The following is a 26,831-nucleotide window of genomic DNA, read 5'->3' as shown; positions in this document are numbered from 1 at the left end:
CGGACGGGGCGGCGGCAGCTGATTGGCTGGGCGACGCGCGCTGCAGCCGTTGGTCCCTTTGAACGCCGTGCCGCGGAGCGCTGGGGCAGTCATGGCCTCTGTGGGTGCGCCGCTCTGCCGCCACCGTGACCGCGATGGGAGCGCTGGTATGTGAGGAGGGGGGACAGAGGGGGCGGGAGCGAGAGTGAGAGTGAGCGCGAGCTTTCGGCGGTGTCCGAGGGGCTGGCGCCGGGTCTCGGTGTGTCCCTGTGAGGAGCGGCCCGTAACGCGGTGCCTGAGGACCCTCTGGGTTCTCTCAGGGGTTCCCTTCTAAGGCAGAAGGTCCCAACGTGCACTGACGTGCCAAATACGGTAGTGACTGTTTGTTGTGTACATCGTAAGTAAAGCGATGCTAAGCCTTGCTGCCTCTGGTTCCGTAGTATTGCGCTGTAAGAGGAACGTGCAGAGCTTGTCATGGCTGAAGCACCGCTAGCGAGAGCGTTTTCTGATGTACGAATCTCTCACAGTGAGACTTTGGCTCTAGATTTACCCTAGATGTGTTATCGGCCTCAACTCGTCGAAGCTGAAAACCCTGTCGCTTACCTTCATTGTTCTTTGCTGTTCTGAAAATTTCATTTTTAGCACGTACCCCCCTCCAAGGATCCCATAACGTTAAGCCATCAGATGGAGCGGGAAGTTTGCTGTCCTCTGAAGCATGTCAAGGAGTTAGGAAACAGAAGAGTAAGTAAAAATTGCATGAACTCAATGACTTCTTCAGATGTTACAATTATTAGTGCTGTTACTGCTCTGCTGCTCAGAAATTGGTTTCTGTTGCAGAGACTGCCTACCTTCCACCTCAAAGGAGTAGCTGTAAAAACATCTACTGGAATCTTCCAAAAACAGCTTTATATGTTACTTGTGCTAATTAGGGGGAGCCTCTGAGGCCAAATAAGCTACTCATTAACCTAGAGTTTAGAGGTATTTTCATGCGTTTTTAATATCCAAAGCATCTTTCAGTTCAAGACTGACATTATGGATCTGGATTGTGGCAGGGAAACTTGGCAGAAGTGGAAATATCAAAAGTGTCTGCCACCTGGTAGTCTCTCTCTAAGCTTTTGTCAAGTGCCCAGATGACTAATATTGAACTGGCTGATTGCAGTAGAAAAGCAGCTGGTATTGGGTTGTGAAATTGATAGACTAACTACCAGGTGGAATGTTGTCTTTTGTACACGGTTAATTAACCTTGCATAGTTTAATTACGTTTGCGTCCCTGTGTGCATGCACACTTTCTTCCTTCACCATTTTCTTCTACATCCTTCTGCAGGTAATACAAATCTGAGCAGTGAGAAGAGTGCACCCACTCCAGTAACTTCAAGGAGACTCACATCTCTTGGAGCAATGGTAAGACTCTGCTGTGGTGTCTGTAGCACTGCTAAATCTCTCTGATGGCTTAAACAATGCAGCCTCTTCATGCAATTGTCATTGATCTACACAAGTGAACTATGCAACGTACTGTGTTCCTTAAGACCTAAGCAGGAAAAATGAAATTACTGTATCCTTGGAAATCATGTGATAATTAAATTTCGTTTGCAGAGAAGCTTGTTATATTTGGTGCTACACTCTTGGGATTTCTTTTCCTCTTTCTCACCATGTAATTATGGTGTGGCTCTTTCTTTTTAAGGAGATGGTGTTCCTGCTCTCATGGGCTGGGTAAGGCAGAGTGGAAACCTGGTGGTGAAGGAAACAGGGAGGGGATGTTCCTGCATGAACAGGTTCTCAGTGTCCTATGCAAGGATATGGATTTCAAGATTAATATCTTAACAAGCTGAAAAATTATAACCCTGATGTACTGATGATGTAGGATGAAATTCTGCAAACGTATGTGAGGTGAAGATATTAAAATGTTTTTATGAAGCTTAGGGGTCCTAAAGTCTCCAGCTTTGTTAATCTTCTTCCTGTCCCTGTAGTTATGAGCTGTCCTTCAAAGTAATGCTGATGAGAAAGTGTAAGGGTAAACCTCATCCTAACCTGATACTTTTCTGCCCTGTATGGGAGAGATAAAGGTTTGCTCTTTATTTAGTGTGTATCTTTGTAATATTGTCTGTATGAAGCACCCACTCTTGTATTTAATTGTGCTCAGCTACTATGAAGTTAGAGATTTCTAACACATCTCTCTTCCAAAGCCGGCTAATGGGATTGTGAAGACTAAAAAAGATCTTGTGCTTATGAAAGAGAAAAAGAAACAGAAGGCACTGGAGAAGGAGGTATGAATCCATTATGAGAGTGAAATCCTGTCATGTCTCCCACTTACAGTACCAAAAAATACAAGCTGGTAGAATTGGCCTCTTTTGCATCACGCACCATACAAGTCGTTTACAAGCAGCAAAAGAAAGATTATCAGATATTGTGGATGTACAAAGACAATAGAACTGCATTAATTCCTGCTGATTGTGAGCAACTGTTCTGTCAGTCTTTTCAAAAACAGAACCAAGTCCTCTGACTGCTCCAAAAAAGGTTGTTTTATTGAACAGTCTGTAGCTGAAATTTTTTGCTCGCTACTTGTCATATCTTTAATGCTTAAGAGGCAGCCTAAACTGTATGCTAATTGGTGTCTTGTGTCTCAAATGTCATGTTCTGCCTTTTTGTCTGTCACAGCCAAAAAAAGGGACTTGGCCTCTGCTGCCCATTAAACCTAAGACTATTCTAACATGTTGTATTGGCTCAGTAACATAAAATAGGTCAGATGAAACGTTGCTATTGTATGGTGCATAATAATAGAGAATTGTAGTGATTCTGTTATGTCCTTCCTGCAAATGAGAGTTGCAGATACATATTTTGAATGAAAGTAAATACAGTTGGGTAACCTATGCCTGTGGTTTACTTGGAGACGCTAAGCTAATGATAGTAGGAAATAATGAAAATACCTCTTGTTTTAGATTCGTGCATTAGTGAGAGAACGTGGAGAACAGGATAAAAAGCTTAAGGCTCTGGATGAAGATCTTGTTAAGACTGAAGCAAAGCTGAGTGCTGCAGTTCAGGAGAAAACATCTCTTTCGGCAAATGTTGCATGCCTGAAAAAACAGCTTCTGGAGATTACAAGAAGCAATGAACTATTAAAGTCAAAGGTATTCAGACAAAAAAGTGCATCTTTGCTTTGCCTTTGCTGTTATTGAGCTTCCTGTGCAAGAGGAAGCTGTAGTTGCTGAGCAGAATCTGTTTTGACATAAAGCATGTCTGCTCTGGGATCTTGTGCCTTCTGTCTAAATAGAGAGCAGGAAGGAAACACTTGGAAAGTGTTGTCTGAACAGCAATTCATACAAAGGAATTACACATTTATCTTCTTTTCTAACAAGCTGTCTGAAGATGGTGCGCAGAAGAAAATGAGCAGTCTGTGTATGGAGTTGATGAAGCTCAGAAACATGAGGGATGCTAAGGAAAAGGTACGACTGTTTGCACAGGACAGTAATTCTCAGCTGCTCAGAAATAAAACTGGTGATTCTCAGTACAGTTGGAAGTTCTTGGTGGTAGTTGTTTAACAAGAGGCTGATATCTTTACAAAGGGATACTGCAATCACATTTAGCATAGTAGCTGGTGCTATCATTAAATGGGAGTGATGATAAAATTTCAGTTCACCACTGTTTCTTCCACAATGCCTTTTTTTTCCCAGTAAATCCCATTTTAATGTTAATGTGTTTTGTTATTTGTTGTTTTTTTTTTTTTTTAAGACTGCACTGTCAAAGCAGGAAGACATGGAAATGAAGCTGCAGGAAGTACAAAGGAATCTAGAGCATTCAAAAGGAAAAGTAGCGCAGTTACAAGAAAAACTGTAAGTGCTAGGAAGGGAAATAGAGGAGTTGATATGACCTGGCTGTGTTTCCATGCTTATCTTTTGTGGTAAACAAAATCAAGGCTGTCTCCCTGCGGAGAAGGAACTGACCTTATCAGTGTTTGTGATCTGGAATAAATAGGATGGAATGAAGTTCTAACAACTGATGTGGTTTGATAAAACAACTGTTAGAAACATTGTTTCTCTAGTGTATCTAACATGTTTTTCTAAAAGACAAATGGTATCATGTCAACCCTTTGTCTTCCAGTGTGGTATGGGTGGGGGGTTTTCTTGGGTATGGGGTGGGAAGACATGGGTCTTTAGAAAACAGGTTGTTTAGGTTGGAGGAGGACATTTGTATGGATGGGATATTTCTGGCCCTTTAAACTACTGAGTTAGGAATATGCAAGAGTAGAAAAGCATTAGAGCAGGAGCTGAAATCCCAATTTAACAGCCTGGCATTTGGCATGGATTTGATGAACTTATTCATGTTCTCCAGAGAAGTGCTTTGGAGAGCCATTGTAGTGCCTTCAGAGCTGTTTTGATGTAGACACCTGCTCTGAAGAAAGGCAACTGCACAGTCTCTTGGTTTCAGCAGCTCTATGTAAATAGAGAGTGAGTTCTAACTCAGCACTTTCTATTAGGCCAAAATGTAGCCTATTGCTGAGGATAGTGACCTAGGATGAACTTCCAAGCTATGTTTAATGTCAGGTTGGCACCATTGGCACTCTGCACAAACTTGGCTGTTAAAATACACAAATGCAAATGTAGTGCAGATCACAAAGGGAGGAGATGCTGATTTGCTACAAAAGCTACATTATGTTAATGCATGTTTGTGGCATATTGCTCATGGCAAAATGTGGGTTAGCATATTTACTACATCATTTACTACGATGAGAAGACTATCTGAAACAGGTATGGAAGGAGGATAGAATCAATTCTTAGAGCCAATATCAATTTTTCAGCCAAAATGGGAGATGCAAAGTATGTGTTACTATTTAACTCTGAATTTGCTTAAATATGTCATAAAACCCATCTGATTGTAGGTCTGCTACTGAGAGAGAGAAAGTTGAAGAAAAGTCTGACACTGAAAGACTCCTGGAATATATTACAGAACTCAGGTAACAACTAATTGTTCTCAAGAAGGCAGTTTTCCTCTCGGAAACCAACAGTCCTAAACAGTTTCCTTTGTGTTTATGTGTAAGCTTACAAACCAAATTTGTGCCTGAATTTTCTTCTACAGTAGTGTTGCAGAAACAGCTAAGAAATACAAACTGGAAGTCAGCCAGATGGAGGAGACACTGAGTAAGAAAGACCAAGATATTGAGATCCTGAGGAATACCCTCAAAGCAAAAGAGGAAGAGTCATGTAAACTGATGAAAGAACTTAATGAGAGGTGTCAATTGCTTCAACAAGAGAAAGGTAGTTGTTAGTTCTGGTACACTGTTCCATATGTGGCATCACTCACATGTCTTAAAGCATCTCAAATAGGTGTTTTCTAAAATGTCAGTTTAGACTAGTTTGTTCCAAATGAGAAGTCGAGTCTCTGAGCTCCAGCTAGAAACACCAAGGAATGTTTATGACAGGGAAATCACTTCACAGCTGACATCTGTTAATTGGTGTTTCCATGGAGGGCAACTTGGATGAATAGTATATAATGAAAATTGTAGGAGTGGTTTTAATCTGAAAGGTGAACACTAAGAAGTTCTTGTTCCTTACTCTTCACTGAGAAGCAGTATAATATTGTGTGAATTCACTGCTAGCAGTTTATGCATAGATTCATTGAGGTGTTGGGAATGTGGCAAGATTGCTTCTTCACCTCCTTTCTCCTTCTCTCCCAGGACCAGCAACACTGCAATCTGAGACATATACTCAGTTTTCTGTGTACTGTGCCTTCTGTGTGCTAGTTTGTGCAAGAAGCTTTGGGGAGCTCTCGTAGTTGTTTTCCCTGCTCTTCTGGTGAAGGCTAATTGCTTGGTCCAAACGCTCCTGCTGTTAAAATTATTGTAAAGTGGTATATGTCAAGCCAATTTGAGGAGTTTCCAGATGGGTTGTAGGTATGGGTTTGTTTTGTGGGGGGTTTTCTTTCTGTGTTTTTGGTAGTTAGGCAAGGGAAAAACAAAGATGGAATGGAAGTATTATGGATAATACATATTTTACTTATTTAAAGATAGAGAAGGGAATTTGTGTTATATTGACAATTTTTCTGTGCAGAGAAAGAATTGCTGGAGGCTGAAGGACAGCTCCTGAGAATGAATGCTGAAATAGAAGACCTGAAAAAAAAAATTGATTTAGTGGAACAAGAACATCAAAAACTGCTTCAGAAGCATCAGGAGGTCATCTCTCAACTGCAGCAAGAGAAGGTAAATACAGGCTATAAATTAATCTAAAAGTAGATTGAATTCCCAAGGATTGGCACTAAAAATTGTCGTTTCAGTTATGCATGAGATGTGCATTCCACATATTAGGTTATCATTAATTAACAGCAACATGGGCACTGGCCTGCAAAACCTTGTGTGGTTTAATAGGTCTAAGAATTATTGCTGGTGGGATGAGGGTTTTGGTTATTCCAATAGATTTGAAATTTAAACACTGCAAATTAGCTCTTTGCTACCCAGAAAATACTGGTAGTTTTAAAATCTGTGGTATGCAGGAGTCATCGGCATCAGTGCAGCAGAAGTTACTGGAGTTTGAAGATGAAGTAGCAAGTGAGAGACATCTTCTGGAAAAAGAGCTGAATGATACCGTGAAGGAGCTGAATACGTTGCATGTGAAGGAGAAGACAGCTGAAAAGCTGGTGAAACAACTGGAACAAGAAATCAAATCTCAAGATCGTGAACTTGCACAGATGAAAGAAGAGTTGAAAGGGTTTGTGAGAGAAACTTTCTGATTCAAGCTTTGAAAGGAAAAATGTTAAATTCGTAGTGCAAACAGAGCTTCTGAGCTCAGGTCAGGTTTTAGAGACCTGAGCAGATCTGAAGTTATTTCTTGCTGAATGTTGATTACCAATAGTAATGAGACCTAATCACTAGCAGTAGTAACTTGAGTCAGTATCAGTAATAACTTGAGTCAGTTTTACATTATTGTATTTTAAAACAGAAAAAAAGCCAGTTGGGATTTGCTTGAAAGGCTGGTATTGTAGTGCTCTGACCTTGCTGTACTGGGTAAGCTATGTGCATGTTGTATTGGCTATTTCTTTTCTGGAGGAGACAGTGACAAAAAGATTTTCAAGGCAGTTATTTCTTGTTTAAGTTTACTATTATGTTTTCAGTCAATTCTATATCTTCCTTGGAAAATAAGGGGAGGGGGAAGTCCTTAGTAATACCTGTTGTAAAGATTGTTTTTTAGTATGTGAGAAGTTACTGGTTTGTCACAACTTATTGCTGCTGCTTCAAGCCTTCTGTAACTGATAGCAGCATTTGGTGATGTTTTCACACATACTTCTCTCCAGTGTGAAATGCTGAATTTTTATTTCAGGAAGAATGCAGAGTTAGAGCAAATCAAGGCAATGCATAGCAGTGCTCTATTGAAAATCCAAGAAGAGCACAGCAATACCCTGCAGAAACTTGGAAAGACTATTGCTGACTTTGAAAGGTATGTAAGTTTTATTAATGTATAGGACAGGCATTATCTCTAAGATGACAATAAAATATACTATTTATGTACCTTGGTACTTCACACCGCATGTGAGTGTTTTGTCATGGCATTAGAGCAGAGGATTTTATGATAGTATTTGGTGGCATTAAGAATTTATTTCTCGAGTACTAGGCAAGTATAGTGACACAATATCACTGTCTAGTTCTGGAAATTGGATATTTCTTCTTCCAAAACGTAACCAGTTCAGTGGTCTTGAATCAATGCTATTTGTAACTAGTGATGGGGTTCTCTTGGCACTGGAACTATCTTGCAAAAAGGCTTGTATTGACTCAAAATTTGCACTGAATTGAGAGTAGTTTCCTACAGTTATTGCAGTTCTTTCACCTTAAATATTCAAGTTTAGAAAGTATGTAAAATAACTGTAAAAAGTTAATACTAGGGGTGTGTGTGTCACTCATGAAGGATCCTGTGGGATATTTGCCAATGCCAACTACACACAGCAGTTGCATTGCAGTTTAAAATGAACTTGAGAGAGTAGGTCCTTTGTGTTTTAAAATACATACAAAAATATAGTAATATCTGTATCACAAAATTTGTCATAGTTTTACTGCTTATGGCTTTATGGAACTGTGTTGTGGTTTCTTTCTTACCCTTGGATTTATCAGTGCCTGTACATTGCCATATCTTCAGACTGAAATCTTTGATACTTGCCAGCACAAGCTTGTATTGCTCTTATAAGGTGTGAACACGTAAATCTATATTTTGCCTGAAGTAACAAGGTTTTTCTTATTTGTACTGTAATACTAGCTACAAGAAAACATCAGGTGAAGAAATTTGCAGTTTTAAACTGGAGAATACCTCTCTGCGAGAAGAAATTGTGAGCCTAAAAAAAGTAGGCCAAGACAATCTGCAGCTGCTTCAAGAAGCAGAATACAATAAAAACAAAACAAATGAAGAATGTGCAAGGTACTACAGAAAAACTTTTCCTTAAGCTAAGGAATGCAACCTGAGGCTTGCCTTTCTGACTAGAATGTCATGTGATGCTCTAGAAGATCAGATCAGTTTTTGGTGTAAGCTGAAGTTTCTTGCTTTTCCTAGTGCAGAAGATTGAAAATACTGACAGACAAAATTTATTAAGTTTTATATGCATTAGGAAACTGGTCTGTCCAGTCAGTTATTTTGACTTTTATCTATATTTAGAGCATAGAGGAAAAGAAAAATATTTGAATGAAATATGTTGGAATTGTCTGTTTCAGCATAAATACAGTCACAGTATCTGCTCTGCAAATAAGATCCCCAGGGTAGACAAGCAAATATTGATGCAGAACTTGCTCTTTGCCACTCCAGTCTGAATGATGTCAACTCATCATCATCCATGTCACCTCAATTAATCATCCATGAATTGCCACACTGTGATGTAAACTGAGGTCCTGTCTCTGCCTAATATGAGGCACCACAGTGCAGCTGATGAGAAATAACACCCAAGAAGTTGTGTTAGGCCAGTAGCTGAGGACATGCTTCTCTGACTGTCTAACAGCAATTTAGTGATCCATGTTCTCTATGGTTCTGTGCTGGTTAAGACACTGCCCTTTCTTTCCCCCCATCTGCTTAATGTCTCCAATTTCTATTGAAGCTGGTAAAAGAGAAACTGAAGAGGTATTTCCTGGCTGAGGTGGCAGGAAAGAGATGGAACAAACAGCTGGGGGTGAAGAGGGGTCAGTGCTTTTAGGTGTAGGATTTTTGAAATCTTGCATATATACACACTGAACAGTCTTGATTAGTTCCTGCTTGAACAAATCTCTGCATGCAAAGTCTAACTACTAAACTGCTAAAAGCTGTTGGCATTGAACTTTGAGTGAGCAACATGATCTTTCTTTGCTTCAAAAGGACTGCTTGCATCCTTACAGGAAAAGGTAAAAATGTTGTTCATCTTAAACTTAATTGCCTTATGTACTACTGCTTTTTTTGTGGCACTGTTTGTGCAAACCTTTTATTTCAGTACTGCTAAGAGCTTTTCCACCATGTTAGATTTAGTGTAGTGGAAAAAAAGTAAAAATCAAGGGCTCATGAAGAAATTATGGTGTTTTCCTCAGGATGCTTTTAGAAGCCCAGACCAAGCTTGCACTAAAAGAAGCAGAAACAGAGAGAACAAAAGAGTCTTACCTTGCACAAATGACTGAACTTCAGGAAAAATTTGAGGAGCAAACTGAAGATTTGAAAAGAGAACTTGAAGCAGAAAGATCAAGGTGACTTTCTTAAACTGCATATGGTACAGCCAAGTTTAATTGGGAAGAAGTGCTGAGAGCTAACAAGAAACATAACAAGTCTCCTTCTTACTTTTTAGGAAAACCATAAGTGAAGATGTGACCTCTAGCTTAAAGAAAGAGATCAAGACCTGGTGTAAACTGTATGAAGATTTACATAACAAAGTTAAGCCTTTTCAGGTGTGAAATAGGTGTTTGTCAGTATCTGTTGATATAAGACTTTTGCAGTTGGCTCAAGTTCTACTCTTGAGAAGTAAATATGCTACTTCCCATTCTAAAGCATTTATTCTGCAGTAGTTTCCTAAGTTACTATCCAATGAGCCAGTTATTCCCCTTCTCTAAATAATCTTTCTTGGTAGATTTCACTTCAGTAAAATGCTGTGTTTAGCTGAAAGATTTCTAAGGTGTTCAAATGTATTTCAGCAACAACTAGATGCTTTTGAAGCAGAGAGGAATGCACTCCTGGAGAAGCATGGGGCAGCCCAAGAAGAGCTGAATAAACTGAGTGATGCGTATGCTAAACTACTTGGCCACCAGAACATGAAACAGAAAATCAAGCATGTTATGAAGTTGAAGGAAGACAACGCCCACTTGAAGCAGGTATGTGAGATGAAAAATTAGAAATCTGCAAGTTACTAATGTGCTTGATGCCTTTTTTTTTTTTTTTTTGTTGCTCGAAATATTCATAGACTAATCCTGCAAGCTACTTTCTTGGTTCTTAAATTCCCTGCATGAAACAGATTATAATAAAGCACCAGCCTCCAGAAATGCCAAGTGTTTTATTTTTGACTGAATTTACAACATGCAGAGGGATCAGCAGTACAAATAAGTACCTCTATTTCCTGTTTGGTTGGCTTTTCTTACCTTTTTTTAGGGTCCTAGACTTAATAAACTTTCTACTGAAAGTTTCAGATTGCCATACTGCTTAGTGGTGTTACACTCTACCTGTATGTGCTTCTGGTTTCTCTACACCTGTATGTTTGGGTTGGGTTTTAATGCCACCAGTAAATGTCTATGTTTAGCATTAGCTAAAATGGTTCCCTCAGTAAATTATGAAGCAAGCTCTTCTCGTGTTCTTCATCTGACTTCCAAGTATTGTTTTCTCTAGGATGTCTCAAAACTGCGTGCGTTGCTAGCTAAGGAAAAGCAAACCAGCAGACATCTTCAGGAGCAGCTGTGTGCAGTGCAGGGCATTAAGTGTTTTGATCCTTCCAAAGCTTTCCAGCATGACAGCAAGGAAAATATTCCTCCAAAAACACCTTTAAAAGAAGGTAAGTTTGATATTGATGTAGCCCTTGTACCCCTTAAGCTTAACCAAAAGAAGGTATTAGTCTTGCATAGTCTACTGCATCTGGGTGAGGTGAATGGTGTCTCTTGTGGTAGCAGATGTTGGTGGCTGCATCAATGGGGTACTCCCAGTGTACTTTCCACCCCAGATCCTTACAGCCTGGCAGGAATAGGTGGTGTGCCAGGTCAGACAGCAAAGCCATTTTCGTTTTGTCACCAGCTCACGTGTTCCTGCTGATGAGGTGACAGGAAGTGTATCCTCCACAGGTTATAGGGTACAAGTGGCTCAGCCAGACCTTTGCACCCTGGTTCTTTAGCTGCTATCTGGCAGGACCTTACACCACTGCAGGTGTCAAGGTAAGATGCAAAAGGTCTGGAAATAAATGTGGAGTAGAGGAAAAGATGGAAAGTGTATTGGGGCACACCAAGGGCAGCAGGATAGGGGAGAGAGTTTCATTAGAGTGTCTGTTCCAGGGTCTGAAATCCTGGCTTCCCTGTGGGATTTAGTGTAGGGCTTTCTGCCTCCCAGGAGACAAGAAATTACTTAGTGTGGTGGGAGCAATAGGTGAAAAACTCAAACTTAGTAACATTCTTCCATTGCAGGTAATAAAAACAAAATTTAAAGTTTACTTGATATTAAGAAAATCACCCATAAATTCCTGTGCTACAGGAGACTTCAACAGCCTGCTTCTTCAAGGTGAACTTGGATGCTACATATGGTACAAATCATTAAGAGCCCTAGGGAAGTGATCTGAAATTATATATTTTTTAGAAAAATTATGTTTTACTGAGAAGCGACAGGTGACACCACATTTTTTGACTCCTGGTATCATCATTATAAGCATGAACTCGAAAAGTGTTCACTGTTGCATGTTTTAGATATGCTGAGGCTGCTTAGTTAGGTTTTGAACAGAGCATTTTAAATTGGGAGAAGGAGAATAAGATTACAAATGAAATCAAATTTCATGTAAGTTTTTTTATTTTTATATATTTTTAATTTTATTTGCATCTATCCAATGTATACAAGTCTATGTTAAATTAATTTTGCTGTATATAGCTGCTTTGGTACCAATGGCAGCAATACTGCCAAGAGTAACCTTCTCTGGCCAACATGCTATAGAAAGAGTATAGAAATGGGACTGTACACTTAATTTTTATACTCTACAGGATCTATATTGAGTATATGCAAATTTAAATCCTGGGGCTAGGTGTTGCATCTGTTGATGTTCAGAAGAGTATTTTCAGGTCAAAGTAAAATTGACTGCATTTATCTAAACTGCATTTATCTAAGTTTGTGTACTGTGACGAAGATTAGTGTCTTAAGAGCAATTCTGTGTCCACTGGGCTCTTAAACTGCCACAAAATCTTTGTAGCCAGCTCTTTTAAGTGATCAGTGCTACAGTGACCAGGAATAACAACAGAACTTCTCTCACTTGGGTGGGAGGACACCCACAGAACTCCCTTGCATTGTACAGACTGGAAGTTTGGCAAGGGAGAACAAATCTGCATTTAAAATTAAGACCACTTTACCACAATATAAACTGTAAATTAAAGAATTTGATAATTTCCTTTGCAAACCAGGGATAAAATCTAAAATTACATTACAGTGGGATTCATATAATGTTCTTGTTTTCTAGTCTTGTCTTCAAAACAAAGCCCAACGTCAGTATTGCCTCAAAAACTATATATTCTGTAATCTTAGAGAAATTTAACTGAACTCTATAATAAATACAACCTGCAATTCTCTTATTTCTTTTAATACAAAAGTAAATACTGAATTTAAATCAAAGATGGGACTGTTTTTGTTATTGTATGTCTGTGCAACTATCTTGGACAGAGGTGCTGCAGAGGCAGTACCCAAAGCTTAGCCGGTAGAATTTGTTGCCATTTATGGTGCCATTGTGAGCTTACAGAAACTTTGTAATTCCTAGGAAATTATATACAAAAAACACTCACTAAGACCAAGGAAAGAAGTTACTAGGTGTTGTCTGTTAATGTCATCTTTGTGTATTTGCTGGATTACTGGATCCTCTGAAGATTGAGGATGAGGATTAGTTTCAAGTCTTTTAATTAAGAGAGCACTTGGTATTCAGGCTGAAGTGTTGAGAGACATTTTGATAAAATGTTGCTAGAAGCATACCATACTTTTCCCTCCTCGTTGAGGAAAAAATTAAGGTTTTCTTGTCTGAAAGATGTAAATAGAGCAAAAGCATTATAGAGGAAACAGGCATTTGTCTGAATGTTAATAGAAGGTTCCACCAAACTCAAAACATGAATATGGAGACACTGAGGTTTTTTTGGGGTTTTTTTTGACTGAAGGTACAAATATGCCAAGGGAAGCCAAGAATGGCAGGTGTCACAGGAGTGGGCTTTTAGGATTGCTACATTCTTGTTTGATACAGCTGGCATGAGCATGTTTATACTGACAGAAATAAAGGTGAACTCCAGTAAATAATTCTGCTAGCCTTACAGCAAGGGTGATCTTCGAGCTTTAAAACACTGATAAATTGTGTAGAGCAGAGTGGGGAGAAGCAAAGTGCAGAAGTCAAGGGGAAATGGAGGGCTTTGTGTCAACTTCAGTCTAGGAGGTGTTTTTGCTTTAATGCACTATGAAATTAAGTATTAAAACCAGAAATCTTGACATTTTTAGCTTAACTGACATTAGTATTCACTGTAGGAATCCATTACTTTCATGTTGTGGAATATTTATTTAAAATTGAAAAATCCATGATTTAACACAAAGTTATTTCTCTGATCATTCATCCTGTATTGTAGCAAAAGCTGGGCTGTGTTTAGTTGAAATGTGACATGAAGAGCTAGGATTCTCAACCTACCTGACCTAATTAGAGCCTTCCTTCTGTTTGCTATAAAAGACAAACTGTGTAAGACTCAGAGCTAATGCTTTGAATGGATTTCATACACACAATATCTGGGCTTGCTCATGCTGGCTGTTATGAGGTAAAAATTTAAGCTCATCTGAGCTGCTTAAATGGTACCACTGGGACCAGACCAAAAGCTTAACAGGATTCAGAGCCACACGTGATGTAGAGCTTGGATTTGTGTTTGGTTTCAAAGGTCAGCAGAGCCAGCACTCAGTCCATGTGCTCTTTGCAAGCACAGCAGACAAAGAGACAAGTGCACAGTTGAACTGCAATGACTTCCTAGGCTAGAAATTTCCTCTGTAGTTTGGCAGTGTTTGAAGTGCTTCTGGAAATGGAGCAGGTAAGGCTCTGGATATTTGCATTAACACCTTGCTACCACATTTCGGTTACAAAATCAAGGGAAAAGCAAATGGGGAGGAGAGAGGGAGACTTAATGATGCTTTAGTCTTTGTGAATTACAGTCTGAAATGTTAATTTAATGAGTGGTCCATTTAGTCACCCAGGGATGCATAATACTTAAGTGGCTATGATCTAGACAACAATACAATTTTTATTGTAAAATCTAAATGTTTTACAAAGTGGATGTAACAGTAATAGAGAAATTGAAAGTATAGGTAGAACACTACAGAATTTGAGGTAAATATTTGAGGAAAAACTAGTTTATATTATATAATGAATATACAGAAACTACAAACAATTTAACTTACTCTGGTGACAAAGATGGTAAGTTATTTTACAGGCTGATTGATGATTGTAGCTTGAGATTTCAGTGTTTGTGCTTTTTTTTATTTTCCTTTTGCTCTGAGCCTGGAAGACAGAACTTTTATTTTCCTACCATGGTTTTTAGTAAAATGCCCAGCAAGCTCTTCCAAGCTGTGCTGGGAGGAGAGGATGAGACATCAGTTGTTCTGGGAGTTCTTACCTCCATACTGCTACACAGTTTGTATTTCTTTGTGGATTCTTCTTCTTGATTTCAAATTATAAATTACTGGTATTTTGAAACAGAATTATAAGGTTAATGGAAGGGAATTCAATTTCAATAGCTTGGGCATCTGTATTCCATGAAGGCAGAAACTGGCTGAAGTGGTTTAATTTTTATGTATATACACCTTTTTGTCATTTAAATGTTGGGGGTTTGTCATGAATAAAGGCCATTTACAATATTCTATAAAATTTTAATATGATTCTGTTAAATTTTGGTAGACTTCTGGTTTTCTTCCTTGACTGCTACCCAATTAAACAATTTTAATCAAGTTGAAATAAATTCATTGGCATAGATGTAAATGTTAAGTACCTACAGTGAGCTTTGGGCAGTAGTTTTTAGACATTTTCAGTTCTCTTGCTAAAAAAATACTAGGCACAGTCTCTGCCTCTGTGCATCAGAAATGATCCAGTAACACTTGATGTACAGTACCTATTACCTTCAAAAACTGGTAATAAAAAAGAAATCAAATCTGTCACTTTGTAAGCACATAGATACATAGAGGATGGATACTGTAAGCAGTAATTGCTCTCTCAAAAACAACCCCCCCTCGTCTCTGTAGGATTCTCCACTTGCAGTTACGTCGAACTCTGGATAAAAGCAAATTGAAAATGCTGGTATTTTTTTTTCCTCCATTCTAAAACGAGGAATCAAGTAATTTATAGTGAATACCTGACAGTTCTGTGCAGGATAATATGATGATAATATGATAATATATGAGTTCCAGTTTGTGCTTTACAAAGGAGGAATTACAAAATCACAGTTTCAACAGGGGAAGCGTGGTCAGATGTTAAAAGGCAGCGCAGCGCTCCATGTGCTTACTGCGGTCACTTTTATTACTGTTGAAAGTCCCATGAACATGGAGAGAGGAGCCGGCCCTGCAGGTAGGGTAGGCTCGGTGCTGGCGGTGCCCCGGGAGCAGAGCCCCGAGCCCAGGAGCCTCACTCACCCGTGGCCGCCGCTTCTGCTCTTCCACGGGCCAGCACAGCTCCGGCCCTCACCGCTGCCCCGGGCCCACCACCTGCCTGCCCCTTTAAATGCCCGCTCTGGCCCCGCCCCCTCCGGCGCGCCCCGGCCAATGAGCGCGCGACGGCGGGAGGCGCGTGCGTCGGGCGCGCGGCGCGGCGAGGGCGCCCCCTGTGGCGCGGCTGTCAGCTCGGGCGGGGAGCGGCACCAGGCCCGGCCCGGCCCGGTCCCGCCATGGTCGGCCGGGAGAAGGAGCTCAGGATCCGCTTCGCGCCGGGACGCTGCGAGCTCGTGGAGGTGAGGGCGGCGGGACCGACGGCCTGCCGCGGGGCGGCTGCGCCCGTGTGCAGTGCGGGGCCGGGCGGGCAGGCCCGGAGCGCCGACGCGTTCGCGGTGGGGCCGGGCCCGGGGGCTGCCGGTGCCTAAGAGCCGCAGCTGGGAGCGCCCGCGGGCTCCGGGAGCTGGGTCGTTTTGTGTCCGCACGGCCCCACAAGAATGGCCACGGGGACGCTTTCCTCGGGGGTCGCGGCGCCGCTCTCGGCGGGCCCGTGGCGAAGGGAAGGGCTCGGCGGTAGCGGCCGTGTGCGGTGGTTGCACGTAGGATTCCTGCCTGCTGTCCCGGTGGTGCCTCGCAGGTGTAAGTGCGCTGCCGCAGCAGTGAGGGTTGGGCATATAGGGAAAGGCGCAACAACTTGTGGCGAGACGTTCACCTGTCATTCCGAGCTTTGGAAGGCTCCAGGCTTTGCCTTCTGCTTTCTGTGGCTGCGGGGGAATGTCAGAGCGGGGAGAGCTCAGTCTCATGTTCCCTTCCCTGTAGTGACTTGGATCTTAGAGTATTACGTTGCAAATCTGTTACACCAGTAGCTTCCGGGTCTTAGTGGCCATTCCTTAAAATTGGTGGTTTGAGTTCATCGTGGTTTTCTAAATAAAAATATAAAGCTTGAAAAGCCTTATAAAAAATTTTTAGAAGTACTCGTTTCTGGTTTTCAACTTGAAATTTATCATGTTTTGTTCTTTTTACGAATTACGCTGTTATTTTATATTTTGGTAGTGTCTACAAATTGATCTGGTGTCTTATAAATGCTGTCTTTTAATCTGATAATGCTGTGGCTTGTTTATTTTTATGAGAATGAGACTTCTAAATACAATACTTTTTTGTTATTCTTGATTAATGTGGATATCAGATAACAATAAACGGGATGTTTCATTATAAACCTCAAAATTGCGTGTTTCAGTAGTGTCAGTAGACCGCAGAACTGCTGCTGTAGCTAGGTGATGTCCTGTGAAGGAGCAAGGCAGCATACAGGGAGAGAGTTCATCTGTTCAGGTTTTGTGTCACCAGAATGTTAAAACTTCTGGCAAGAAGAGGTTCAAACTGGTAATTAGTTGGTATTGGATTTACGAGAAACATCTATCATTTGTCTTACTCTTTTAGAAACAAGTGACTGGAATCAATTAGTCTTGCAGACAGCAGCAGCAGCCTGCAAGCTGTGCTTGGTCAAAGCTGTCGTTGTGTCCTGTTCAAGCTGTGCTGCTGATGTAGCATCCTCTTTATGATATGTAAAATAAACAAACTTAGATTAATGAGGCTTTAAAACATCAGATTTTGCAAATGACACTTTGTTTTCTTTTGGTCACTTATATTCAGTGATATTTTTAGAGAACATTTTGACTCTGTTCTGCAGCAACTGTTGGGTGTTTATTAGTGGGTACCTCTGGCTTTGGAAGCCCTGGTAATAGGTGTCCTGGTCCTGTGACACTCTGTGCAGACTTTTCTAAGAGAAGCACAGAAGAAAATAGTAATTGCATGCTCTTGCTCATGCTGTTTAGAGATGCCTGGGTAGCCTTAAAAATGGTAAATCAGCTTGTGTTCTCAGGTAAAATTTAAGGATAAAAGTAATTTTTTGAAACATCACTTGCTGTAGTCGGTCATTTTCAGGCAACATCCAGATGTAAATTATCAGTTTTCATCTGGTACTAATGGGAATAAGTCAGTCTTCATTTGGAGATTTAAAGCTGAGAAAAATGCACTGTCCTGGGAATTTGAAACAATTGTTTTGGGGTAAGCTGTTTCCATCGTGCCCCTTTGCATATGGCCTTATGGAACAAATGCTTTGAAACTTAATGGGTGAAAGACAGTAATTTGGAAGTGATTGCTGTGGCTTCCTGTGCTGCAATCAAAAAATACCAGTCTGGCACAATGCTTAGAAATTATTGAGATTACATAGCCAAAAGCATTCTATGATGCACATAATTATAGTAATTTGTCATCAATTGTCCTTGTGTGTAAAGTGGTCAGGAAATCCAAGATTTGTGGGTTCTGCACACCCAAAGTTTTTTCTGCGTAGGCATGGTAAAGATATGCTGTCATTTTTATTTTTAGCAGGCAGTTTTTGGGTTTATTCGTGACAGATAACAGAAGGAAAGCATTAAAGGAAAACAAAGATTGCAGAGACAGACATGGATCTTATGTTTGCTGTCTTGAAAACTTGAAGTTCTAGTGAGATGAGAGGTGGGGTGAAGTTTGTGTGTGCTGATGTTCGCAGCTGTCCAAAGTACCAAAGCGTGCAGGAGCTGAAGTACAACTTCAGCTTGTACTTGTATAAATTGAGAGCTGAAATTGTAACACTTCTTAGATGCATTTTGTAAAATTGACAAGAGATCCATATCTTGGTTTTTGCTTACTATTAGATTATTGTGTTGAATAACAATGAATTACTCTTCTATTTAAAAACAAAATTAAAGATTTTGATTACTACTACTAAGTTATATTGTATTGCTGCAGCTTTTAACAGACACAGTCTATCCAGAATTATTTGTTGTAGGATTTGGACCCTAAATGTTACATCTTTTTTTTTTTGATCCATTTCCTAAAGAAGTTATTTTCCTCCTTTCAGATTGCACAAAGTTATCAGCTTTTGAATGAACTTAAAATTTGGTTTTCACTAGTGGTTTGGATTGTTGTAGAACTAAATGAGTTTCTCACTGAAGTTTTGTTTCCATTACCTTTGAGTATATGTTTAATGGCTGCAGTACTGGTCCTGACTGATGCTGTTCCATGAGACACTCCAAAAGACTCAGGAAAAGCTTTTTTTTTATACAGTAGCCTCTAACTGTAGTCTTGCATACTTTTAAAGAAAAAACAGTAGAAAATTACAGTAGAAACAAAACATTTCCTGTTGTAATTTCCCTAGGAAGATGTTGACATTCCCAGTAGACGGGTGTTGATCACTGGTGCTACAGGACTTCTTGGCAGAGCTGTGTTTAAAGAATTCAATGAAAATAAGTGGAACACGGTTGGTTGTGGATACAGGAGAGCTCAGCCCAGATTTGAACATATTAATCTTCTTGACTCTATTGCAGTTCATGACATTATCCATGATTTTCAGGTAAGCTTCTGGAGTGTAAAGTGGATGGGAGGGGTAATTTCTGTGTCCAGTAGTCAGCTGGTAGTGCTGCTGAGTTCTGGGACGTGAGTGGGGCTGGTGCTTTGGCAGAGCTCTGATGAAGGTGTGGCTGCGTCTTCTACCCCAGCCAGAGCAGAGATTTGCTCTGTAGGTACAGACAGCTCTGCCCTTTGCTGTGCTCACCGCAGGCAGGCTGATACAGGTACATACAGGTACAGCTGTATGTGCCAGCACGCTGGAAAGGAAAAGATACATTTGAGTTATTGACACAGTAATGTGTCAATATGCAGTTCTGGGGAAGTGGAGGAATATTTGAATACAACAGCAGTAACTCTGTGTAGCGTGCAGTGTTCCCTGTTTTTTTCAGTCTTAGTACCAAGAGGAATATATAAAACGTGAAATACATGATCCAGGGTGCCATTCTATAAAATAAGGTCAAGTAAGCCATGTGTAAATAGCTTACCTAAAAATTTTTAGTACTCTTGTGTGTGTCAGAGATCTATCTTATATTAGTATATATTTTACTATACAGAGTTAAAAAGAAAAAACCCCCACAACTTCAAAGTTGCTGTAAAATTGAAGCTACCGAAGACCATAATTGCACAATCAATGATAAATGTTTTTCATGTCTTGAAACAGCATGGTTTTATTGTAAAAAGATACTAAGGAAAAGGTGTTTTTTGGAATGCAGTAATTAAAAATAACAATGCTGTTTTTATTACTTTGTTTTGCCTGAGAGGTGTCATCGTTAGAGTTAGCGTGCAAGCGCCATCTCTTGACATATTGGTTGTTTAAAATTAGTCTTTAATTTCCAGCCTCATGTTATAGTGCACTGTGCTGCTGAGAGAAGGCCAGATGTTGTAGAAGGTCAGCCAGATGCTGCTTCTCAGCTCAATGTGGCTGCTTCAGCGAACTTAGCAAAAGAGGCAGGTAAGGAGACCATCTCATGGATTTGGTGTCTTGTTAAAACCCTGCATCTCTTTGTACAGGGACATCAATACAAATACTGTAAGTGTGAATGTCACTTCTGCCATCAGTGTGCTGTTGGTCTGTTTTCTGTAGGAGTAGTGTGCACAACTCTGTGAAGGATCCAGGAACAGACAAAGCAGCAGGAATGAATGTGCATGGAAGATGAGATCCTTGGAGATTGGTTTAAGGGTCTATTTGGATTTCAAAGAAGGCATGAATTAATATCAATTATCTATAAACATTTTCTTCCTAGCTGCAGTTGGAGCATTTCTGATCTACATTAGCACAGACTATGTATTTGATGGAACAAGCCCTCCATATAAAGAGACTGATGTACCAAATCCCCTGAATTTATATGGTAAAACCAAACTGGAGGGTGAAAAGGCAGTTTTGGAAAACAATGAAGGTAAGACACTCAACTGTTTTTAATTCAGGCTTTCTGTTTTTAATCAGTTATATATTAGCTTAGTAGACTCTTTAAGTCAATGATGAAGTTTCAAAACCATGGAAATGAGTTTCAGAGAAGAATGTGATTAGGAGCTGGTCTCCTTGCTAATGAGCAATTCCTCTTGCTTATATCTTGACTAAAGCTTTTATTTCTTACTTCTTTATTTCTTTATTTGTTTCTTCTTTATTTTTTATTTCTTAAAATCTCCATGTTATTTGTGTCTCCCTGATGGACATTCATAAGCCTTTGTCTATTGTGAATCTGCTGCTCCTAAGGAAAGATAAAATACTTAATTCAATACATAGTTGCAGTTATTTATGGAGATGCATTGCAAGTGTTGTCAATGTATGTTTACTTAAAGGGAAAACCAGACTTGTGATTCAGTAATAATACAGCACAAATCAACATGGAGTCTTGTTACTCCAAGGAAGGAAGCACTTGTATTTTATAAAAAAATCTGAAGAAAATAATCTCGATACACATGCAGAAGAGGCTTCTGATATGTCAGTATGATACTCACACTGTGGTTCTGTGCTTCCTAACCAGAGAACCAAGCTGTTGATAAATTAGTGTGGTGGTCTTCCAGTAAGTAAATATATGCTGTGTACGATTAATTTGGCATTACTAGTAAGAAAGAAACTTTGTAAAAAAATACTTCAATGGAAAAGTCTCATTTAAGTAAAAACAAATTTAAATGACAAGTTATTCACTCCATCTCTAGATTAAATACCATCTCTGAATTTGACTGTGATGTTGCTTGCTCCCTCTTCTAGATTGATAATGAGGATAAGACTTCAGCAAATCCAAGTGTATGTGGGTATCTTGCTAGACCCTTCCCCCAACTCGGCACTGCAATTTGGTTTTGTAACCTTTTGGAGCAGGATCTGTCAGGCAGCAGTGGGTTAAAGCAGTGGTATTATTAGCAGGAGGAGTGTCAAGGTGGTGCTGACTAAAGAGTTTGAAAATATGAGTTCTCTTGATTCATACAAATAAAAATATTTTCCATGTATTGGTGTTCCAGTGACTAATTTGCTGATACGGTGTAGGTAGAATTCCATTGGTCAAATCTGTAGCTGTGTGAGGAACTGCCCTGTTCATTTCTGTTGTAAAATGCAAAAATCTCCAGTGAGTGTAGGTTTAACATTTTTTTAAAAAGATACTTTACTTTGGTTAGCAGGGGATACATGCTTATAAATGCTTATAGAACTGCAGAGTGTCAGGAGGTCCTCAGAGCTGTTAGCCATAAGGCTGATTCTCTCCTTGTCCCAGAGAGCTGAGAACAAAAGGAAGGCAGTTGTCTTCTCAAATAATAAATATTTTTAAAGTAATTAAAAAATAGATGCTTCTGCCAGTATTTAAAGAGAGGGAGAATATATCTGTTGAGTGACCAAATTACTGCTTCTAGATCAGCAGGAAATCAGTGTCACCTTGGGTTTTCTATTTGTTTCTTGTCTAAGTACTTATTCTGGTTTACTTCTCTGTGAGAATGATTTCTGTGTTAGCTTTTTCTGTTTGTCCCTTCAATAGCTGTAGCATTTATTAAGAATGGCAATGTTTTGATGACTTCAGCTTCTAATTCCAGGTCCAATTTTTTTTGTTTTCTCTTTCAGCAAAACTATGACTATTAAGTAATTTGTCATAGTCTTGGATTTCTCCTCAGAGACTTTTTGAATCTTCATGACAGAGATAGACTAGTATGATGTATTCCATCATGAAATATGCTTCTCTTTGCATTTTGTTAATTTCTCAAATCACTGTCCTGGAATCTAACATTATTTACTATTGTGTTCTGTGAACCTATTCCATATTTGTCAAACTTTTCATTTATTTCAAGATTCATGTTTTTTTTTCTGGTAGATAATATCCTCCTTTATACAGGAGGCTTCTGATGATGGGTGAGAAATCTTTGTAATTGATGCCTGAATATGATCACTTGTGATTGGTGGGAATTTTTCTCCTTGCTTTTACCCAGGGAGGATGGGGAATGCTGGAGTAACTGCACAGAGTAGTCAGGTTTTTTAATTTTTTAACTTTTGTTCTAACCCAAACAGGAATCTTTATGCAATTAAATGAAAGCTTGTTAACTTTCTGGAAATCAGTGGCATAAATGAAAATAAATAATGTTATAATAATGTTTATAATCTTACTGTTTATAAATTGATTTTGATATAGATTAAAATTTTATTCTGTGAGCCAATATACTACTTGCATTTTATTTATGATCTGTAGGTGCTTAATATGATCAGCATATTTCTTAGCACTTCCACTTTTCAGATTATGCTGCAGCATTTGTACCCATCCATGATCTAAAATATTGTTTCTTTTAGAAACTGCAGTACTTAGGATTCCTGTCTTGTATGGAGAGGTGGAAAGACTGGAGGAAAGTGCTGTGACGGTTATGTTTGATAAAGTGCAGTTCAGTAATAAATCTGCCAACATGGACCACTGGCAACAGAGATTTCCTACCAATGTCAAGGATGTAGCAGCTGTTTGCAGACAACTAGCAGAGAAGAGAATGCTGGTAAGAATGGCAAGAAATTAGCCTCTGCAAGGTGAAAACAGTTTGAGTTCTCAGCTTTGCTTCTGAACAGCTGAGAACTGTACATCACCTGGATTATTTGCATTTCTGGAATGCTGGGAGGAAGGAAGGAACTGGCTGTAATACTACAGGATCTTTGCATGGCTATGAGGGTATTGTGATCTTTGAAACAAAAGTGGTTGATGGGACAGAACCTTCTGAAAATTGTCTTGTGTCTCCTGGTATAGAGGAGAGAATTAGAAATGCTGAACTTACTCTGATATGCCTTTTACAAATTGCTAATTTGAACTAAAATCCATGTGGTTGAATGCAATTCTCAAAGATGCCCTTGTTTATTGTATTAATAGCACTGAAGTGGCCAAACAAAGCCCCTGGACTGAATTACTTCCTTGTATTTGTTCACCACAGCACCCTCACATTACCATCTCTGCAAGTTAACAGGACCAAACAACAAACAGCCACCTTTATTTTTGCACATGATAACTTTGAAAACACGGACTGTGGACATGGTGCAGTCAGTTTGACTGGACTTGAACAGGGTTTGCAGTTTAACATTCAGGATGTGTGACACCTTTTGCCTTCAACCTTGCTTGGTTGGTGGGCAGCTCCTTTCCCTCCTGTTCATTCTACAGGACACAAGCTGTATGTGAAGTCAGGTTAGATAGAAGTAACACCAGTTTCCCATCTCAGTCCCTGGTCGGGTGTTCTCTGAAAGGGTACAGATGTTTCTAGTACTCCACTGGGGTGCTGTAAGGTCCCTTTTGAGATAGGGTCTTGCTGGATTGTAATTCTGCACAGTTCTTGCATAGGAATTAGCCTGAGGGCAGCTGGGTGTTTCCTTTCATCTGTTGTTGCAGTAATAAGCAGATGAGACTCAGTTACTTCATGGAGAAAAAGCTGATTCTGTATCACATAGGTCATATTTTATAGGAGTATCAGAAGGCACCGTGTTAGATCTAATTGGCTAACAATACACTGATGCTCAGTTCATTGGTCAGTAAATGGCATTTTGCATGTCTATCAAATGTCTCTATTCCTGGATTGTGTACCTATCTTCTTCACTGATTCTCATGGAACAGATTTCTTGTTTTTTACAGCTGCGAACTGTTTTTCTCTCTACAAGCATAGTTTGTTGTGTTAACTGCTTCTCATTCCTCTAATTCTTCTTTATGGGAACTTACAGGATGGCTGGTAATTCAGCAGAGCCAGGCCTGATTTTATAAGGCCTTTCTTTTCTAGTATCTCTACCTGTATGCAACAATCTGTGTTTCTTCTTTCTTCTCTAGGACCCATCAATAAAAGGAACCTTTCACTGGTCTGGCAATGAGCAGATGACTAAGTATGAGATGGCGTGTGCAATTGCAGATGCTTTCAACCTTCCCAGCAGCCACTTGAGACCAGTAAGTGATGGGTTGTTGGACCTGTAGGCAGACAGATGTGCCTGATCATTGCAAGTAGCAGGTCTCCCACTGGCTATACTAGTGAACTTCCACTTCAGGACAGGTTGTGCATGTCCAGTGCAGCAGCTCTGTTGCTGAGAGGACTGGCTGGTATCAAGCTCAGGAAAATAACAGCTGCTTTGACCTGCTGAATTAGAAAAATTAGTCAGTCAGTCAGTCACCAGTTTCCCAGTCTGTAGTGTAATGGTATTTCTGCAGAAGAGTTCCCCTAAGTCACAAGCAAATCTGTACTCTTATGTTACAGATTGATAGAACATTAACTTGAAGACAGGGCTCTGTAAAATCTGTGCAATGTCCAGGTTTATTTCTGAATACATGCACTTAGGAACTACAAATTATTCTTGCTTTGCTTAAAATACCTGCAGTTTTATTGACACTTGAGACTACTCTTAAAGACATACTAATAATGTGGTGGGCATATAACATGTCAAGAAGATTTTATCTGTGTTCAAAATAAATTCTAAGGATTCAGAATTGGTGAACACTGGAACTGAAATGCAACTTGTAAGAAAAAGAATGGAGAATACTTATTCTTAATTTTTTCTGCCCAGCTCTATTTCTCTTCAAGTATATTGATCAAGACATGGTTCCATTTACGTTCTGGAGCATTCCTTACCTTGTGATGATAATCACAGAGTGAAAATATGAATAAAATTTTGAAAAACACAAATAGTAGCTGTAAAGAGAGGAGAAAATTTTGCCTTAAGACACTTCAGATGGCTTGACGTGTTGAAATAAAGTTAACTATAAAACAAGCAAATAGCAAAAAATCCAAACTGAAAAAGAAACCCCACAAAATAGTTGGAAGGGAGGAGGTAACCATACCTATATAGAAAGCTGTGAGGAAAAAGTTCAAATGTACATGTACAGGTATATTTCTGTCACTTCTGATTACTTATTGGTGTGGGGGTTTTTTGGTCTTCTGTTCCTGTTTTTAGATTACTGATAGTCCAGTTGTGGGTGCTCTTCGTCCAAAGAATGCTCAGCTGGACTGCTCCAAGTTGGAGATGCTGGGGGTAGGTCAGAGAACACCATTTCGAGCTGGGATCAAAGAATCACTTTGGCCTTTCCTTGTTGACAAGAGATGGAGACAGACAGTCTTCCATTAGTTTGTAACTTTTTTAGTAAAAGTATGGTATGTGGCACTTTTTTAAAAGAAAAAATAGTTTTGTATGAGTGTTCTTAAATTGTGACATTTATGAGCTTTCATTTAATTGGGTAAACAAATGGTCTTGCACTAGTGAAATTTAGCCTAAAAACGTTCAGTGACAAAAACTGAGCCTATTTGATGTCATGGATTTTTTCCTTCAATTTGTACCAGTCTAATATCTGTTATTGATGGATTGAGGTTCTTAGTAATGAGTACTGTGTGATGCTAAGAATGACTCGGATCACTTGCTGATTTACTTTTGGCTGAAATATGTTGTTGATGCTTAAGGTCTATGCCATTGTTGTATATAACATTTCTCTTTATTAAAAGACATGGTCAGTTCCTTTATCACCAAAAATATGAGTTTTTTGTTTTTAATTTCTGAAGGTGGTGTTCTTAGGGAGTTAAGCTGAAGTAGGAATCCTTAAATGTTCGTTTTGCTTGAGCTCTGATCAAAATGTTTTCTAAAAAAGTGAAACTTTATTTTTGCAATTATCAAGTGTACTTTTTATGCTTGAAATATTTTCAGAAAGTTCTGTAAATTGAATGCCGGCAGCTTTGTATTTGTACAGTAAGTCGTATGCATTTGTTTTCATGGTGACTTACAAAAGTTAGGGGAGGGGGGGGACAGTGGGCAACCAATAGTTTTGACCTGGATTTTTTTGGAGTGGGATATTGGAGTTGAAGGATTTTTTTTTTTTTTTATATTGGGTGGTTGTTTGTTTGAAAGCACAAAATATCTTCATCTTTCCCTTCCCTTTTTGGGGACAGCATTTTCAACTTGTTAAATTAATATTTGTTAGTCAGTACATGGGAGATGGAGAGGAAAGGTGTTCAGTAATTTGCAGTACTGTAGCAGCTTTTTGCATAGACTGTCAGACCTCGCACTGCTGCAGCTTGTTCTGGAACAGCAAGATGTGTGTGGTAAAGGTTTGCAGCATAATAAAACTGCAATAGTCTAATGTAAGACAGTCTTTAAAGCTGGACTCAATAGCCAAGTAACATAGAAGAAGAACATTGTAAAGCTTTGCTTCCTTTTGAAGTTGTTAAATCAACAATATAGATGTTCTGATA

General features: G+C 39.4%; 2 protein-coding genes across 2 annotated transcripts; both read left to right on the top strand.

The window, feature by feature from the left end:
• The first annotated feature begins 91 nt into the window (after window positions 1–91).
• HMMR (hyaluronan mediated motility receptor) lies at window positions 92–11,603 on the top strand. The gene is made up of 18 exons (XM_062502132.1): window positions 92–146; window positions 622–720; window positions 1,304–1,380; window positions 2,163–2,243; window positions 2,916–3,104; window positions 3,333–3,419; window positions 3,706–3,806; window positions 4,853–4,927; window positions 5,050–5,228; window positions 6,021–6,169; window positions 6,460–6,674; window positions 7,284–7,400; window positions 8,211–8,369; window positions 9,497–9,649; window positions 9,748–9,847; window positions 10,091–10,267; window positions 10,776–10,938; window positions 11,558–11,603. Exons 1-18 carry the CDS (start codon window positions 92–94, stop codon window positions 11,575–11,577), a joined length of 2,196 nt encoding a protein of 731 aa, XP_062358116.1. The 3' UTR covers window positions 11,578–11,603.
• Window positions 11,604–15,971: 4,368 nt separating this feature from the next.
• MAT2B (methionine adenosyltransferase 2 non-catalytic beta subunit) lies at window positions 15,972–26,115 on the top strand. The gene is made up of 7 exons (XM_062502208.1): window positions 15,972–16,081; window positions 18,979–19,173; window positions 20,007–20,121; window positions 20,414–20,566; window positions 22,936–23,129; window positions 24,434–24,547; window positions 25,546–26,115. Exons 1-7 carry the CDS (start codon window positions 16,019–16,021, stop codon window positions 25,714–25,716), a joined length of 1,005 nt encoding a protein of 334 aa, XP_062358192.1. The 5' UTR covers window positions 15,972–16,018; the 3' UTR covers window positions 25,717–26,115.
• Window positions 26,116–26,831: the final 716 nt, after the last annotated feature.

This window comes from Cinclus cinclus, chromosome 14 (assembly GCF_963662255.1).
Source record: "Cinclus cinclus chromosome 14, bCinCin1.1, whole genome shotgun sequence".
NCBI lineage: Eukaryota > Metazoa > Chordata > Aves > Passeriformes > Cinclidae > Cinclus > Cinclus cinclus.
This window is presented reverse-complemented; position numbering and strand designations above follow the sequence as displayed.